General features: G+C 39.7%; 1 protein-coding gene and 1 long non-coding RNA gene across 4 annotated transcripts in view; one reads left to right on the forward strand and one right to left on the reverse strand.

Annotated features, from left to right (window-relative positions):
• LOC126188862 (uncharacterized) overlaps nucleotides 1-19,489 on the forward strand; it is a 39,943-nt gene that overhangs the window by 18,269 nt on the left and 2,185 nt on the right. The gene's annotated exons all lie outside the window — the stretch shown is intronic.
• Nucleotides 18,805-19,489, reverse strand: part of LOC126188860 (peptide transporter family 1) — a 322,186-nt gene continuing 321,501 nt past the window's right edge. For all 3 annotated transcript variants that reach the window (XM_049930502.1, XM_049930503.1, XM_049930504.1), the window contains one exon: nucleotides 18,805-19,126. In XM_049930502.1, coding sequence (XP_049786459.1) covers nucleotides 18,947-19,126 — 180 coding nt within the window. In that variant the 3' untranslated portion in view covers nucleotides 18,805-18,946. The remainder of the gene's footprint in view (nucleotides 19,127-19,489) is intronic.

Genomic DNA, 19,489 nt, shown 5'->3' on the forward strand with positions numbered 1-19,489 from the left:
AGAAGACCTCTTTTGCCAACCACACGTGTGTGGTGAACAGGGTCCAGCAAGCTAAATACGAGTGGTGCTCCTGAACCATAGGCAACACATCCATAGTCCAAGTGAGATAAAATCGGCACTTTGTAAAATCTGAGAAGAACTATGTGGTCCACGCCCCACAAGGAGTTACTAAGGAAATGGAGAGCACTGAACTTCTTCATGCAAGTTGCCTTGACACAACAGACATGTGGCAGCCAAGTTACCATGTTGTCATATAAAATACCTAATAAATGAAAAGTTTCAATGGCTTCAAGTGACTGGTCACAAAGATAAAATTCTGGGTGCGGGTACAGTGTCAGAAAAATCCACAACTCGTGATTTTGCAGGTGAAAATTGATACCTGTGATTCAGAGCCCAGTCATTTACTCTCCAGACAGCCCCCTGAAGTTGGCACTCAGTGGTACAAAGTGGTACAGAGGCATAGTACAGACAAAGATCATCCACATAGAGTGATGGAAAGACAGTGAGGCCCCTTTGCATTTATGATCCATTGATGGCGATAGTGAGCAGTGTTACACCCAGAACTGATCCCTGAGATACTCCAGTTTTCTGTGTATATTTTTTGCTGAGATATGAACCTATATGCATGCGAAAAAGTTGGAGAGGTATGAAATTCTGGATAAAATGGGTAAATTCCTTGGAAACCCCACTCATGCAGTGTACGTAGTATGTGATGTCACCAGGTGGTATCGTATGCCTTCTGTAGGTTAAATAACACAGAAATCAGATGTTGGTGATGCGCGAAAACATTGCCTACTGCAGATTCCAGACATACCAGGTGATCTGTGGTGGACCAGATGGCCCATAAGCCACTTTGGAATCATGATATATGTCCTCCCACTTCAAGGCACCAACAAAGACAGCAGTTGACCATTCTCTCAAATAGCCTACACAGCCCATTCATCAGAGAGATTAGATAGTAGTTAGTTAAAATATGAGTGTCCTTTCTCCATTTCAGGACAGGAATAATAATATCTTCCTGCCATTGAGAAGGAAATTCTCCTTCCTGCTAAATACGATTAAAAAGTCCAAGGATATGTTGCATGCCATCAGCACAAAGACGTTTGAGCATTTGGTTGTAGATTTTGTCAGGTGTGGGGCACTCTGCCAAGGCGCTGTGAAACTTTCATTCACTAAAAGGGGTGTTATATTATAGAGACCCGTGTGCATGAAAGGATAATGCATGGCACTCAGTAAGGTGTCTCCAGGTCAGGAAATGAGGATGGTAATTACTGCAAGTGGAGACCTCAGTGGAGTGAGCCACAAAATGGTCGGCATGTAGCACAGGATCAGTGCAGGTATTGCCATTGATAAGGATGCCAGGAACTACCATGGGTGGTGAATGGCCGCAAATGGATGATGGGGTGCAGGACCACTTAGGTGATATATATTGCTCCCAACACTACTGCTTCCTTTCCTTTATTAAAAACTGCTCTTTCACCCAGAATCTCTTGAATGCCATTAAATCATCCAGTGAAAGATGGTGCTTGTGCTGATGAAGCACCTTCCAGTGTTACCTGACAACAGTGGCTATATCTTCAAACTTACCATGGCACCAGCAGTCATCGACAGGAACCAAAGGAGTAGGGTATGGTTTTTGTTGCAGTATGAATAATAGTATCAACAGTATCCAGTACCACTTTGTCAATATCTGTCATACAATTGGCTGCAAAAGAGACTGCAGAGAAGAAAGCTTACCAGTCAGCTTTTCGAAGGGACCAACGTGGAGTATATTCCAGATGACTGTAAGTGGAGAGGGAGAGAGCAATAGGAAAATGATCACTGTCACAAAGATCGCCATGGACGCACCACTGAATCAAGGGTAAGATACTTGGGCTGCAAACTGTGAGATCAATAACTGAGAATGTTCCATGGGCCACACTGAAATGTGTTGCAGCTCCAATGTTGAGTAAGCAGATGTCCAATTCTGAAAGGAGGCGTTCTAGTATATGGCCTCTGCAAGATGTAGTGTCACTGCCCCACAGAGGATTAAGGGCATTAAAGACCACCAGTAAGAGGAAGTGGGCAGGTAGCTGTTCCACTAACTCTAACAGCTGATGAAAATAGAAAGGTCCATCTGGGAGTAGATCAGCATTACAGATTTCATCTGAACTGACATACAGGCACTAACGGCCAAGCCCCCTAGGTCAGTGGTAAGGGGCATCTGCTAACTGAAAATATCAGAGCGTATGAGGCTAGAAACCCCACCAGATGCTCTTTTGACATTAACGCAATTGGTACAGTAGGGTTTGCAGACTTTCAGAACAGGGGGATGTGTTGCTGTAAACTGTGTTTCCTGTAATGCTATGCTAATTACGGAATAAGTAGCCAACAAGAGCTCAGCCAGGTGGTGATAGTAGCCGTTACAGTTCCATCGAAGGAGCGTTGAAGTCAGGTCTGAGAAAGTGGCGAACGGAAATGATGGGTGTGATTACTTCGCTACTAGGTCGCAGTCCGCCTGAATGTGTGATACATCGTGAAGGTTCATAGGCTCGACCTTTGCAGGGGTGGGGAGGAACATCCGAAGCCTTAGAAAGTAGTTTATCTTTCTGCTTATCCTTCTGAGGCTTCAATTTCTGTGAAAAGTGTTGTTTATATTATGTGCGCAGCTCACTCCTTTAACTTAGTAGGATCATTTACAGCATAGTGTTGTCCTCGGACAGCTTCATTTTTCTGTATGTTGAAACAAATTTACATTTTCTTCTCTGCCTCGACAAGCTGTTGGAATATTTCGCAGTCAGAATTAAAAAGTTCAGTCTCCACAAAATGACCTTCAGGAACATGCTGATCTGGGCGTCATAATGTTTATAGTTTGTAGTTTCAGTGTTAATTGGCTAGAAATAATATCAGCTTTGGAAGTTATTCAGGGTAATGAAACATAAAAGGCTTCACTAAGATGTGAGGCGACAGGAGTACTGAGTAGTCTACAGAGTCTGGAAACTGCGATAATCACAACTTTTTGGTCAGCGATGTTGAAGAGGTTTAATGCTACAAAAAATTTGTTGCAAGGTGTTGACACCGGTATTGGAACTGTAATACAGTTGTGCTGTTGCTTACTTGAATAAGCTTGAGAGAACTGTTCTATGTATGACACACATGAAAATGCTGACATTGAAAATAGTAAGATATATATGTACAAAATAGACACACAAAAATGAAGTCAAAAAACAAAGTGGACGCAGCAATTGAGCTTGAGACTACTTTTGAAGCAAAGATTGATTTTTGGGTGATACATTTATGGTAGATTGATATTTGAATTGAAAACAATTTTGAGTTCATAAATAATTTTCCTGGTCGAGACAACACTCAACCATTAAAATGTACTAGAAAATTGCAACAGCACTGCAGAAACGATTTGGAGGTATTTATGAGAGATGAGGTAATCTGTTTTAAAGCGTATGTGGAGAGCAACAAAATAAAAATCTCCCTAAGTATATTGCACACATTGTTGCTGGAAAACCACGTTCAGGAACTGTTTCCTAATTTGGAGATGGCATTCAAATACTTTTGTCAACCGTTCAACCACTGCACCAAACTGTTTTGCTGAGTGCTCTTTCTCCGAATTATTTGTGGACATCCATGTCGCAGGATCGAGTCAACATTTTCACCAGCCTGTCCACGAATGCTGACATAACATGACAATTGGACTGTGTTTATGTGATCAACAAATTTACTACAAAGAAAGCACACCATAAACAGCTTTGTCTGACTTGAGTGTGGTAAGTTAAATAAGCGGGTGTTTATTATTGTTATTATTACTATTATTAACAGCAGCAGCAATCGCTGTGTTCAGTTATGCATAGATGTAAGTTACTTGGTGTTACTTCTACATCGAAATGCGGAGTGGAAGTATTTTTTTCCTCTCTAGGGGTGGAAAACAGCTGAATTCACCTCTGATAGCCACATGTTAAAGTTTTCCAGTCTAGGGATGAAGCCTCAAGCAAAGCATCTCCAAGAACATGTGTGGAGAGGAGACAATGACGTTTGAAGGGAAATACAGTAAACACCACAGTCTAACTGTTGTAAACACTAAGTGTGAAAGAAAGATACAGCTAGAATGGCAGAGTAAAAGAATGGAGAGAAGAATGTGGTAATGGGACAGAGTGACAGTGAAAATGACAGGAGGAGACAGTGGTAAGGGAGAACGAGAGAAACACATGAAGACAGTGTCACTGGGATAGACAGAGAGGAGAAAGTGCATGTGAGAGAAAAGGGAGACACTGGGAGAGGGACGACCGTAGCAGTGAGAGGGAGATGCTGAATATGAAGGCTTCACTACAAAGAGAGGCTGGGTAAAAGGATTTACCATTTTCGGTGTTAAGAGTGTGTAAATATGTTTGAATGCCAAAATTTTTGGTGAGGGAGGTGGAATGAAGATTGACATGCCATAGTTCAATCAATCAATCAATCTCTTTATTCATCCATTAACAATATTCATTGTATGATGTAGTCAATTACAATACAGTTTCTTATCTTTAATTTGTTTCAAAAACTTTGATAATAATTACAAATATTTTATATCAGTATGTTGTTGTTGTGGTCTTCAGTCCTGAGACTGGTTTGATGCAGCTCTCCATGCTATTCTATCCTGTGCAAGCTTCTTCATCTCCCAGTACTTACTGCAACCTACATCCTTCTGAATCTGCTTAGTGTTTTCGTCTCTTGGTCTCCCTCTATGATTTTTACACTCCACGCTGTCCTCCAGTACTAAATTGGTGATCACTTGATGCCTCAGAATATGCCCTAGCAACCGATCCCTTCTTCTAGTCAAGTTGTGCCACAAATTTCTCTTCTCTCCAATTCTATTCAATACCTCCTCATTAGTTATGTGATCTACCCATCTAAACTTCAGCATTCTTCTGTAGCACCACATTTTGAAAGCTTCTATTCTCTTCTTGTCCAAACTATTTATTGTGCATGTTTCACTTCCATATGTGGCTACACTTCATACAAATACTTTCAGAAATGACTTCCTGACACTTAAATCTATACTCAATGTTAACAAATTTCTCTTCTTCAGAAACGCTTTCCTTGCCACTGCCAGTCTACATTTTATATCCTCTCTACTTTGACCATCATCAGTTATTTTGCTCCCCAAATAGCAAAACTCCTTTACTACTTTAAGTGTCTCATTTCCTAATTTAATTCCCTCAGCATCACCTGACTTAAGTTGACTACATTCCATTATCCTCGTTTTGCTTTTATTGATGTTCATCTTATACCCTCCTTTCAAGACACTGTCCATTCCATTCCACTGCTCTTCCAAGTCCTTTGCTGTCTCTGACAGAATTACGTCATCGGCGAACCTCAAAGTTTTTATTTCTTCTCCATGGATTTTAATGCCTACTCTGAACTTTTCTTTTGTTTCTTTTACTGCTTGCTCAATACACAGATTGAATAGCATCAGGGAGAGGCTACAACCCTGTCTCACTCCCTTCCCAACCACTGCTTCCCTTTCATGTCCCTCAACTCTTACAACTGCCATCTGCTTTCTGTACAAATTGTAAATAGCCTTCGCTCCCTGTATTTTACCCCTGCCACCCTCAGAATTTGAAAGAGAGTATTCCAGTCAACATTGCCAAAAGCTTTCTCTAAGTCTACAAATGCTAGAAACATAGGTTTGCCTTTCCTTAATCTTTCTTCTAAGATAAGTTGTAGAGTCAGTATTGCCTCACGTGTTCCAACATTTCTATGAAATCCAAACTGATCTTCCCCGAGGTAAGCTTCTACCAGTTTTTCCATTTGTCTGTAAAGAATTCGCATTAGTATTTTGCAGCTGTGACTTATGAAACTCATAGTTCGGTAATTTTCACATCTGCCAACACCTGCTTTCTTTGGGATTGGAATTATTATATTCTTCTTGAAGTCTGAGGGAATTTCGCCTGTCTCATACATCTTGTTCACCAGATGGTAGAGTTTTGTCAGGACTGGCTCTCCCAAGGCTGTCAGTAGTTCTAATAGAATGTTGTTTACTCCCGGCGCCTTGTTTCAACTTAGGTCTTTCAGTGCTTTGTCAAACTCTTCACGCAGTATCATATCTCCCATTTCATCTTCATCTACATCCTCTTCCATTTCCATAATATTGTCCTCAAGAACATCGCCCCTGTATAGACCCTCTATATACTCCTTCCACCTTTCTGCCTTCTCTTCTTTGCTTAGAACTGGGTTTCCATCTCAGCTCTTGATATTCATGCAAGTGGTTCTCTTTTCTCCAAAGGTCTCTTTAATTTTCCAGAAGGCAGTATCTATCTTACCCCTAGTGAGATAAGCCTCTACATCCTTACATTTGTTCTCTAGCCATGCCTGCTTAGCCATTTTGCACTTCCTGTCGATCTCATTTTTGAGATGTTTTTATTCCTTTTTGCCTGCTGCATTTACTGCATATTTGTATTTTTTTCTTCCATCAATTAAATTCAGTATCTCTTCTGTTACCCAAGGATTTCTACTAGCCCTCATCTTTTTACCTACTTGATCCTCTGCTGCCTTCACTATTTCATCCCTCAAAGCTACCCATTCTACTTCTACTGCATTTCTTTCCCCCATTCCTGTCAATTGTTCCCTTATGCTCTCCCTGAAACTCTGTACAACCTCTGGTTCTTTCAGTTTATCCAGGTCCCATCTCCTTAAATTCCCACATTTTTGAAGTTTCTTCAGTTTTAATCTACAGTTCCTAACCAATAGATTGTGGTCAGAGTCCATATTTGCCCCTGGAAATGTCTTACAATTTAAAACCTAGTTCCTAAATCTCTGTCTTACCATTATATATTCTATCTGAAACCTTCTAGTATCTCCAGGGTTCTTCCGTGTATACAACCTTCTTTCATGATTCTTGAATCAAGTGTTAGTTATGATTAAGTTATGCTCTGTGCAAAATTCTACCAGGCGGCTTCCTCTTTCATTTCTTAGCCCTAATCCATATTCACCTATTACGTTTCCTTCTCTTCCTTTTCCTACTGTTGAATTCCAGTCACCCATGACTATTAAATTTTCATCTCCCTTCACTACCTGAATAATTTCTTTTATCTCATCATACATTTCATCAATTTCTTCATCATCTGCAGAGCTAGTTGGCATATAAACTTGTACTACTGTAGCAGGCGTGGGCTTCGTGTATATCTTGGCCACAATAATGCGTTCACTATTGTGTTTGTAGTAGCTTACCCGCACTCCTATTTTTTCATTCATTATTAAACCTACTCCTGCGTTACCTCTATTTGATTTTGTATTTATAACCCTGTAATCACCTGACCGGAAGTCTTGTTCTTCCTGCCACCGAACTTCACTTATTCCCACTATATCTAACTTTAACCTATCCATTTCCCTTTGTAAATTTTGTAACCTATCTGCCCGATTAAGGGATCTGACACTCCACACTCCGATCCATAAAACGCCAGTTTTCTTTCTCCTGATAACAATGTTCTCTTGACCAGTCCCCACCCAGAGATCCGAATGGGGGACTATTTTACCTCTGGAATATTTTACCCAAGAGGATGCCATCATTTAATCATACAGTAAAGCTGCATGCCCTCAGAAAATTACGGATGTAGCTTTCAGCCGTTCACAGTACCACAACAGCAAGGCTGTTTTGGTTAGCATTACAAGGCCAGATCAGTCAATCAACCAGACTGTTGCCCCTGCAACTACTGAAAAGGCTGCTGCCCCTCTTCAGAAACAACACGTTTGTCTGGCCTCTCAACAGATACCCCTCCATTGTGGTTGCACCTACAGTACAGCTATCTGTATCGTTGAGGCACGCAAGCCTCCCCACCAGCGGCAAGGTCCATGGTTCATATATATCAGTATATATAAATAAACTTACTTTTCCGTATTCAGATATTCTTCAATGCTATAAAAACTATGTATTAGTAAAAATTGTTTAAGATCTACCTCGAATTTATGAAATTCTTTAATTTTCTTTATTGTAGAAGGCAATGCACTAAAAAGTATTTTGGGCTGGTAGTTTACACTTTTTTGGTAAAGTGCTCCTTTGTGGGTGTGTCTGTGTAAATCATCGCTGTTTCTTGTTTCATGGTTATGAACCTGACTATTTAATGTTGAAAATTCCTGGTGAGTTTTCAGAAAGCATACACATTCATAGATGTATAAGCTAGGAAGAGTCATTATTTTCAACTCTTTAAATATTTCCCTGCCTGACACTCTGCAGGAAACCCCTTTCATTATTCTAATAGCCCTTTATTTTTTAAGTTTGAAAGCTTATTTTGCCATATCTGTATTTCCCCAGAAGATCACACCATATCTAAGCCAACTGTTCATGTAAGCATAATAGGCACACAGCAATGATTCAGTGTTGCAGCATTCTCGAAGCATTCTTAGCACATAGCAGCATTTACTTAATTTTTTCTCAAAACTTCTAGATGCTTTTCCCATCTCAAGTGCTCATCCACCCATATACTGAGGAATTTTGTGTATGGGGCTTGTGCAATAATGTAGTTCCCTAACTCAGCTTTTACTCTTCTTCTAGCTTTACTTTTAATATCAATGAAATTCATCAATACCATTTTATCCTTATTTATGATCAAAGCATTATCACTAAACTATTTTCCTGTCTCATTTATTGTCCTAGAGACACTTGGCTGTAGATTGTCCTCAGGGTAACCTTTTATAAAAATGCTAGTGTCATCAGCAAACATCACAATTTCTGCAACTGTCAGACGGTTTGGCAAATCGTTTATGTACACCAAGAACAACAGTTGGTTCCTCACTTTTCTGTCAGAGTCTTTTAAAGAGAAGCACATTCACCTTTTTTGTGCTCTGACAAGCGCAGTTTTCAGCCCTCATTAATATCTGTACTAGAAGGAAGTATAATGCCACTGTGAGTCTGTGCCTCTGTCAGTCTGAACACACTAATCACCAAAACTACTACACAGATTTCATGTTTTTTTCACATGTAACTTGAGCATAGTTTGGGGCAAGACACAGGTTTTATTTAATAAAAATCGGAACACGAAAACAAAGATATTGTAATTTAAAATTTTATAAGAAATTGTCTGCTCATCATAGTAGTTGGGATGTTAAATCAAGACAGCATAGTACTCCAAAGAACCAATCTAAGTGCTGTTAGATTTGCAGTACACCAAACAACCAATAGACAGCACTGTTGAAAAAAAAAAGACCCTTAGTGACATGTATTTTTGGATGTTTATTTCAGTAATGGAATTAAGCATCACCGTTTTGTTTTTATTAATAAAAACTGACACTGAATTTACTTGGTTATGATGAATAGTTTTACCGATTTTGCTTTATGTGTTAAACACCTAATGACAATGCTTTGCTATTTTTGATAGATATTATTTATATTGCTTGCTAGAAAAAACAAATTTATAAGTTTCCTTTGTGATTTGGGTGCCTACTCATTATATTTTTGATTTTGTTTCATTTAAAAATAGTTATGTGATCTACCCATCTAATCTTCAGCATTCTTCTGTAGCACCACATTTCGAAAGCTTCTCTTCTCTTCTTGTCTAAACTATTTACCGTCCATGTTTCACTTCCATACATAGCTACACTCCATACAAATACTTTCAGAAATGACTTTCTGACACTTAAATCTATACTCGAGGTTAACAAATTTCTCTTCTTCAGAAACGCTTTCCTTGCCATTGCCAGTCTACATTTTATATCCTCTCTACTTCGACCATCATCAGTTATTTTGCTCCCCAAATAGCAAAACTCCTTTACTACTTTAAGTGTCTCATTTCCTAATCTAATACCCTGAACATCACCTGACTTAATTCGACTACATTCCATTATCCTCGTTTTGCTTTTGTTGATGTTCATCTTATATCCTCCCTTCAAGACACCATCCATTCCGTTCAACTGCTCTTCCAAGTCCTTTGCTGTCTCTGACAGAATTACAATGTCATCGGCGAACCTCAAAGTTTTTATTTCTTCTCCATGGATTTTAATACCTACTCCGAATTTTTCTTTTGTTTCCTTTACTGCTTGCTCAATATACAGATTGAATAACATCGGGGAGAGACTACAACCCTGTCTTACTCCCTTCCCAACCACTGCTTCCCTTTCATGTCCCTCGACTCTTATAACTGCCATCTGGTTTCTGTACAAATTGTAAATAGCCCTTCGCTCCCTGTATTTTACCCCTGCCACCTTTAGAATTTGATAGAGAGTATTCCAGTCAACATTGTCAAAAGCTTTCTCTAAGTCTACAAATGCTAGATACGTAGGTTTGCCTTTCCTTAATCTTTCTTCTAAGATAAGTCGTAAGGTCACTATTGCCTCACGTGTTCCAGTATTTCTACGGAACCCAAACTGATCTTCCCCGAGGTCGGCTTCTACTAGTTTTTCCATTCGTCTGTAAAGAATTCGTGTTAGTATTTTGCAGCTGTGGCTTATTAAACTGATTGTTCGGTAATTTTCACATCCGTTAACACCTGCTTTCTTTGGGATTGGAATTATTATATTCTTCTTGAAGTCTGAGGGTATTTCGCCTGTTTCATACATCTTGCTCACCAGATGGTAGAGTTTTGTCAGGACTGGAAGTTAATAGGAATATAAAAAAAGGGAGGAAGGTTTATCTGTTTAACAAGAGTAATAGAAGGCAAATTTCAGACTATCTAACAGATCAAAACGAAAATTTCTGTTCCAACACTGACAATGTTGAGTGTTTATGGAAAAAGTTCAACGCAATCGTAAAATGCGTTTTAGAGAGGTATGTGCCGAGTAAAACTGTGAGGGACAGGAAAAACCCACCGTGGTACAACAACAAAGTTAGGAAACTACTGCGAAAGCAAAGAGAGCTTCACTGCGACTTTAAATGCAGCCAAAACCTCTCAGACAAACAGAAGCTAAACGATGTCAAAGTTAGCATAAGGAGGGCTATGCGTGAAGCATTCAGTGAATTCGAAAGTAAAATTCTATGTACCGACTTGACAGAAAATCCTAGGAAGTTCTGGTCTTACGTTAAATCAATAAGTGGCTCGAAACAGCATATCCAGACACTCCGGGATGATGAAGGCATTGGAACAGAGGATGACACGCGTAAAGCTGAAATACTAAACACCTTTTTCCAAAGCAGTTTCACAGAGGAAGACCGCACTGCATTTCCTTCTCTAAATCCTCGCACAAACGAAAAAATGGCTGACATCGAAATGAGTGTCCAAGGAATAGAAAAGCAACTGGAATCACTCAACAGAGGGAAGTCCACTGGACCTGACGGGATACCAATTTGATTCTACACAGAGTACGCGAAAGAACTTGCCCCCCTTCTAACAGCCGTGTACCGCAAGTCTCTAGAGGAACGGAAGGTTCCAAATGATTGGAAAAGAGCACAGGTAGTCCCAGTCTTCAAGAAGGGTCGTCGAGCAGATGCGCAAAACTATAGACCTATATCTCTGATGTCGATCTGTTGTAGAATTTTAGAACATGTTTTTTGCTCGAGCATCATGTTGTTTTTGGAAACCCAGAATCTACTATGTAGGAATCAACATGGATTCCGGAAACAGTGATCGTGTGAGACCCAACTCGCTTTATTTGTTCATGAGACCCAGAAGATATTAGATACAGGCTCCCAGGTAGATGCTATTTTTCTTGACTTCCGGAAGGCGTTTGATACAGTTCCACACTGTCACCTGATAAACAAAGTAAGAGCCTACGGAATATCAGACCAGCTGTGTGGCTGGATTGAAGAGTTTTTAGCAAACAGAACACAGCATGTTGTTATCAACGGAGAGACGTCTACAGACGTTAAAGTAACCTCTGGCGTGCCACAGGGGAGTGTTATGGGACCATTGCTTTTCACAATATATATAAATGACCTAGTAGATAGTGTCGGAAGTTCCGTGCGGCTTTTCGCGGATGATGCTGTAGTATACAGAGAAGTTGCAGCATTAGAAAATTGTAGCGAAATGCAGGAAGATCTGCAGCGGATAGGCACTTGGTGCAGAGAGTGGCAACTGACCCTTAACATAGACAAATTAATGTATTGCGAATACATAGAAAGAAGGATCCTTTATTGTATGATTATATGATAGCGGAACAAACACTGGTAGCAGTTACTTCTGTAAAATATCTGGGAGTATGCGTGCGGAACGATTTGAAGTGGAATGATCATATAAAATTAATTGTTGGTAAGGCGGGTACCAGGTTGAGATTCATTGGGAGAGTCCTTAGAAAATGTAGTCCATCAACAAAGGAGGTGGCTTACAAAACACTCGTTCGACCTATACTTGAGTATTGCTCATCAGTGTGGGATCCGTACCAGATCGGGTTGACGGAGGAGATAGAGAAGATCCAAAGAAGAGTGGCACGTTTCATCACAGGGTTATTTGGTAACCGTGATAGCGTTACGGAGATGTTTAACAAACTCAAGTGGCAGACTCTGCAAGAGAGGCGCTCTGCATCGTGGTGTAGCTTGCTCGCCAGGTTTCGAGAGGGTGCGTTTCTGGATGAGGTATCGAATAGATTGCTTCCCCTACTTATACCTCCCGAGGAGATCACGAATGTAAAATTAGAGAGATTAGAGTGCGCACGGAGGCTTTCAGACAGTTGTTCTTCACGCGAACCATACGCGACTGGAACAGGAAAGGGAGGTAATGACAGTGGCACATAAAGTGCCCTCCGCCACACACCGTTGGGTGGCTTGCGGAGTATAAATGTAGATGTAGATGTAGAAGACTCACTACTCATAATTTCTAATGTTCATCATCTTTGGCTGTGTGGTGGTGTTAGTGTTTACAGTGTGTGTTCTTCCAGGCACATGATCCGTGTACTGTGGTTTTAAATCTCCTTGCGTAGCCAGCTCTCAGTGCATTTGCACCATGAAAATGACAGGATGTGCACCTATCAAAACATCGGTGAATTTTGAAGATGTCACCAGGGTGCATCTCTGTAAGTTTGTTTGAACATTTTATATGCCAGGAGACACCAAAGTTTCAGCAAAGTCTGATTTCTGAAGGCTTCAAATAAGTTGCACTGTTGCACCTCGTGGTCTTGCTGTGGTCTTCTGCAAACAAGTAGTCTTTTCCACTAGGTCTGTCTTGTGGAGAATTGATGGTGAATCTGGGTAGCTTTCAGCAGGAGTTGAACTTAGTTTCTGGAATGGAAATGCAGCTGCAATAGCTTAAAATTTTATAGGAGATATAATTTTGTGCAGATTATAGTGATGCGCTTTCCAGTGATGTATGTTTTTACAACTTAAGGACTTTAACTTTGTGTGAGAGTTAGTCTATTTCATGATGAACTTTATCATACAGTGAAGCAGCATGTAACTACCACATAAAAATTAAACTTTTTGAGCTGCTTCGCATAGCCCCACCCCAACCATCTTTCATCTCAAACCAAGCCCTGTGTCCTCTATATTTTTGGCACTTTTTCTGGATCTAGTCATAGTTTTCCTTTACAGCTTATTGGGTCAGACACATTGGTATCAGCCATTGAACTTTCTGATTTGGATTCATGTTATCGGCACCAGGTGAGAGCACATCTGCATACATATTTTTCCTTTATGTGGATTACAGAATTACATTTGTGGTTAATAAAATGTTCTCAGGTTTCAAGCCATGTCAAATGTTTAACTGCCAATGAACTTTCTGGAGAGATCTCCTCTGCCTTTGACTGTTGTGTGAATACTGTTACTATGCTTATATAGCTGCGCTGTCACCAATGACATCACTGGTGCTCAGTCCCACATCATGTATGGTAATGATTCGGTGGTGTGACCACTGCACCTACTTCAACTTCTCAGTTACAGGATCCCAGGCCGTACTTAGCTTCAAACCACTGTCTTTATTTAGTGTGACATCTTGTATTTTTAGCTTTGTTTATTATGTTATCCCTGAAGCCGCTGTTCCCTTTTATAACAGAAGTTTAGTCAAATGCAATTCAGTGTGTTTTCTTCAGTGCATGTTCTGCTACAGCTGATTTTTCAGGATAGCATAGGCAGAAACACCTTTCATGTTCGGGTGTACTGCTGTTCAGTAGTGTGGACAGTCTGACTGACATAGAATTGGCCACACACACATGGTGTTTTGTATATCCCTGGTGTTCTGAGGCCTACATTGTCTTCCACGAACTTCATTAGTTGCTGGGCTTTTGCAAAGGGCCTGAAGACTATGTCGATTTTATGTTTCTTAAGAAGTCGGCTAATCTTCTCTACGAAATCCAAGATTATTTTATTAATGGATGTTGCTGTGAGAGTGTGCATTCATACGTGTGGTGATAAGACAAAACATTATGACCACTGCCCACTGTGAGCTTGCAAGCTGTGGTGATGTGGGCATGTGATGTGCTATGAAAAGTATGTAAATGCAGCAGAGATGAAAGATATGGGATGCAAATAGGGAAATACACTGAGATAAGCAACTTTCTCAAAGGACAGATTATTATTATGCAAAGCCTGTGAACAGGTATCTCGGAAACAACAAAGATGGTCAAATGTTCACATGCTGCTGTTGTGAGCATCTACAGAAAGAGGTAAAAGAACAGTGAAACTACATCTAGGCACTGAATGATGGGACAGCCATGAATATTCACAGATGTGGGGTTCAAAGGCTTGTCTGCTCTGTAAAGTAGGATAGGTGGTGATTGGTGGCATCTCTGCCAAAAGAGCACAATGCTGCTGCATGCACGAGTGTTTCAGAGCACAACATTCATCACGCATTGTTGAACATGAAGCTCCATGATAGACCACACCTACATGTTCACATGTTGATACAACAAAATCATCAATTACAATTGCAGTGGGCACAGGACCATTGGGATCAGAGGAAATGTGTTGGCTGTTCGGGTGAATCATATTTTGCTACAATATGTTGATGGTTGTCTCTACAAAAATGTCATTGCAGTGAATGGCAGCTCAAAACATGCAGCGCCACAGACACAGGCTGGTGGAAGCAGTATTATGTGATGGGAGACTTTCTTCTGCACTTGCAAGGGACCTGTGGTAATAATTGGAGACATGCTGATAGCTGTGAACCATCTGCATCCCTTCATGCTTGATATTGTTCTTGACAGTGATGCCCTCTTTCAGCAGTATAATTATCTGTATCTCAGAGCCAGAAACATGCTACAATAGTTTGAGGGGCATTATAGTGAACTCATGTTGATGTCTCAGTGACCAAATTTGCCTGATGTAAATTCTATGGAACCCATCTGAGTCACTATAAGGCACCATCACTTTGTACACAAATCAGTGGCCCTTCATTTATGCAGATTACATGATGTGTGCATAGATATCTAATACCACATACCTCTGCAACCATACCAACAAACTGTTGGATCCATGATACCCAGAATCAGTGATGTATTTTGTTCCAAAGACAGACAAACAAGCTATGAAGCAGGTGGTCATAATGTTTTGGCTCATCAGTGTATATTTGAGATGACTTTCATAGCTACCAAGATGTTGCACAATGCATCACATTTTCTTGAATCTTCCTGTAGTGCAAGACCTAAACAGACGTAACTGCAATGTAACTAACAGCTCTTTGGCTGGTCTTAAAGGAAGACTTCCTTCACACCCTCATTCCACTCACACATATTAGCTGTACCATCACAGTGATGGGTGCATAGAAACTCAATTCCTTATGAGACTTTTACAAGGATTTATTTGTTGCCAGTGTTTGTGCACTGTAATCTGTAGGACGGTATATACGTACAGAAAGTTATTTTACTTCTAGTGTCTCAGGGTCAACACAAAGTATACAAAGAACCATCTACTCCTGGCTAGCCATGTCTGACATATCTTCCACAATTGAACCATAATTTCCACTGTTTTGTTTTTTATTGCTAGCACTGACCTCATATTGTGGTATTTCAGCCAGATCTTCAATTCTGATACATTGTGTCCCTCTCATTGAAAAGTATCATGATATATCTGATGATCATTTAGTAACTTTTCAATTTGTTTCCTCTTTGATCTGGAAATCTAAATGAACTGATAATTACTAGTTAAGCAGTTCTAGATTGTTTCCGATCAGCCAGCAGATGCCACATGAGTTGGCCAATCTCAGGTGTACTTTTTTTCATATGGCTGAATAACTGCAATAGACTCTTGATGAAAAAGACTCTCTTTGAGTATTTTTAACTTTTCTGTGGCATTTTTTGCAGTTACAGGAACATTTTTCAGAAAATCTGTTTCTTTCTATTGTCTTCTATTCACTGTTTTCATAAACCTAATGCAATCATAGCAAAGAATGCTGTCACAGTTTCCATTTTAACATAGTCACATACGAGGGGTGACCCAAAAGAAACCGGACTCCGAGGGTGCTGCCACTTGTAGACGTAGTGCAGGGTTCTCATACTAGATGGTGTTAATAGAGACCTTCATGAAACAGCTGTGCAGATGCTGTCAGTGTAGAGCTGAATGTGCAAGTGTGGTATTGTGTTTCTCTGACTGTTAGCAACTTTAAAAGAACAAAGAGTGCGTGTGAAATTTTGTTTCCTGCTTAAAAAAACTGCAATGGAGACACACCAAATGCTTCAGGAAGCTTTCTGGGAGGACGCTATGAGCCGCACACAGGTTTTTGAGTGGTTTGGGCACTTTAAACGTGGTGAGATGTGTGTTGAAGACCTAGCTTGTTCTGAACGTCCTTCAACATCGCGAAATGAGGAGAACATTGAAAAGGTCTGCCAAAAGATCAATGAGGTTCATCACCAAACAATCGACCAAATTTCAGCAGAGACAGGAATCAGTTGGAGCTTGTGCCAGTGGATTTTGAGTGAGGATTTGCACACAAGACGTGTTGCTGCTAAATTTGTTCTGTGCCTTCTTACACAGGACCAAAAAACCATCCGCATGAATGTGTGTCAGAACTTGAAAACAGAGATTGCACGTGATCCAAACTTCTTGAACAAAGTCATTACAGAGGATGAAAGTTGGTGTTATGGGTATGACCCAGAAACCAAGCAAGCGTCAAGCCAGTGGAGGACTCCCAACTCTCCCAGACCAAAAAATCAAGGCAAGTGAGGTCAAATGTGAAGACGATGATCATTGTCTTTTTTTGATGTTCGTGGAATTGTGCATTGGGAATTCATACCCCCTGGCCAGACTGTTAACCAGCACTTTTACTTGGATGTTTTAAGGCATCTGTGAGAGGATATGAGGAGGAAACACCCAGAACTTTGGTGATCAGGTGACTAGTTTCTGCATCACGACAACGCTCCAGCACACACGACCTTACAAGTGACCCACTATTTGGCATCTCAGAGGTGGTCTGTCGTTCCCCATGCTCTGTATTTGCCGGACCTAGCCCTTTGCGACTTTTCCCTATTTCCACGAATGAAAAAAACGCTAAAAGGGGAGCATTATGACAATGTAGAGGTGGTAAAAACAGCTTCGCAAAGGGCACTGGACAATATTAAACTTGAAGAGTTCCAAATATGCTTCCAACAGTGGGAAGAGAGACTTGACAAGTGCATCGCATGTTATGGAGAGTATTTTGAAGGTGACTGAAGTAATTTTGTAAAAAGGTTCATCAATAAATTTTTTATGACAACAATCCAGTTTCTTTTGGGTCCCCCCCTCATATAAGAGAGAAACCATTTCAGTTTAAAAGATCTTCTATTCTTTCATTAAAACTTGCGATAAGATAGGATGTAAGAGGAGTTGTAAGACTTTTAAGATTGTCTGACAGATAGTAGATTCAAGGATGTAACAGTGTAGTTCAGTTATACACAACAATTGCTGACAACCAAAATACTGGTCACTTATTTGCTGATGTACAGCATAATTTTTATCTCTGGCTCTGGCAGTAGATCATGTACATCTCCAAGTGAATTTGGGAGGAGGGACCAAATTCCACATGTCACCACCCCAGAAATTGAAGTGGTGGGGAGCATGCTTTTACAACTTTACACTTTTCTTTTAAGTGTTCCTGCTTGACTATTTTACACCTTCTGCCATTTTCAACATCTGCATTTTTAGACATCTGCATTCCATTTGCCTGCTGCATTTTTATATTTTCTCTTTTAATCAAATACATTTTTAAATCTTCCCTTAAGTTTCTTCACTAGACACTACACTGAGTCATTTGATTAACCATCAGTTGTGTTGCAGTACTTGCTTTCATAAACACTGTTTCACATGTTCAGCAATTTCAAAATTGTGAATATGACAGAACAACATGTAGAATAACAAATCAGCAGTGGAATCAAAATTCTGTTGTTTTACATGGCTATATATTATAAGCAAACTATTTTCCTTGCCGTAACTGCCATGTAGGCCTCATGGAATTGCAATTTCCACACATAATATATGCAGTTTTACTTCCATCCATATTGGAAGTTGGCTGTATTTTACTGCACTATTATACCAGATAATACTAACACAGTATTCAAATTAACAAATTTTTGTTTCATGTAACCTGCTGCACACTAGACCAACTTTGAAAAATAACATTACTTTACCTGAAAATATTGCGTTGTAGAAAACAAGTGTGAAGTACAACTTATAATCAACTTTGCCAATTGCAGCTATTTTTGTAGGAAGTGTTATAATTTGTTGGTCTTGTACCATATCAGAGAGAAATGGAAACAATTTTTTAGATAAATTGATCATTTGCTTAAAAAGGAAAAGGAAGGAAAGTTACAGTTTAACGTAATTAGAGACTGAAGTTGTCAAGAGATGATCAGTTTGTTTAAAACACACATTTTCATTTAGTTACAGTGTAGCCTTACTCCAGAATATTTTTCTTTTTCTTAAAATTGCTGTCATTTTTCAACCATGTGGTGCAAATGGAACAAAGCTAACAATAAGAAATATGACATTTTAATAAAAATTATTTCCGGTATAGTTCACAGCCATGTATTTCATTTGTTCAATATTTACAAAATAAATATTTATGACGTCTAAAATACAGTTTTAAAAATACTGATCTTACATGTCATTATGTACACATTCTTCCACTTTATCACAGATAAAATAATTATATTAGTCATCATTTTTAAAAACTTGATTATCAATGCCCTGCTTCTCTCCCTCTTGAGTTGATATCATCTGCATGTCGTCATTTTGACTGAGAGTTTCAACGTACTTGTACCTCATTGCCATCAATGCAAATATTGCCATATCTGCTATCATCAGTCCAGCAAATAAAAAGAACTCATGAGCCTGTAAGGGAGAAAAACAAACTCATCATACATACGAACAAAACAGATATATTGGCCAAAATATTAGTCACACCTTAAAAGAGCACACTGGTTGGTTTATACTGTTGTACATAATGTAGAAATGGTACTGGCTGGTTCTGTGATCATTCACCATAGAAGTACATTAAGACAGTGAAGCAATGTATATGTACAAATTAATTGTATAGAATCAGTGCAGCAAGATAAATTGAATTGGTCATGTGACAGAATTGTGTTTGGATGTGGCCATGACCACTGTGAATGAAGTTACTCAATTTGTAGGCACATCAACACAGACCATCCAATGTGTCTACATAGATTGATGTACCACTTGCAGCCATGCAGC

Source organism: Schistocerca cancellata, chromosome 5, assembly GCF_023864275.1.
Source record: "Schistocerca cancellata isolate TAMUIC-IGC-003103 chromosome 5, iqSchCanc2.1, whole genome shotgun sequence".
NCBI classification, from domain to species: Eukaryota; Metazoa; Arthropoda; class Insecta; order Orthoptera; family Acrididae; genus Schistocerca; species Schistocerca cancellata.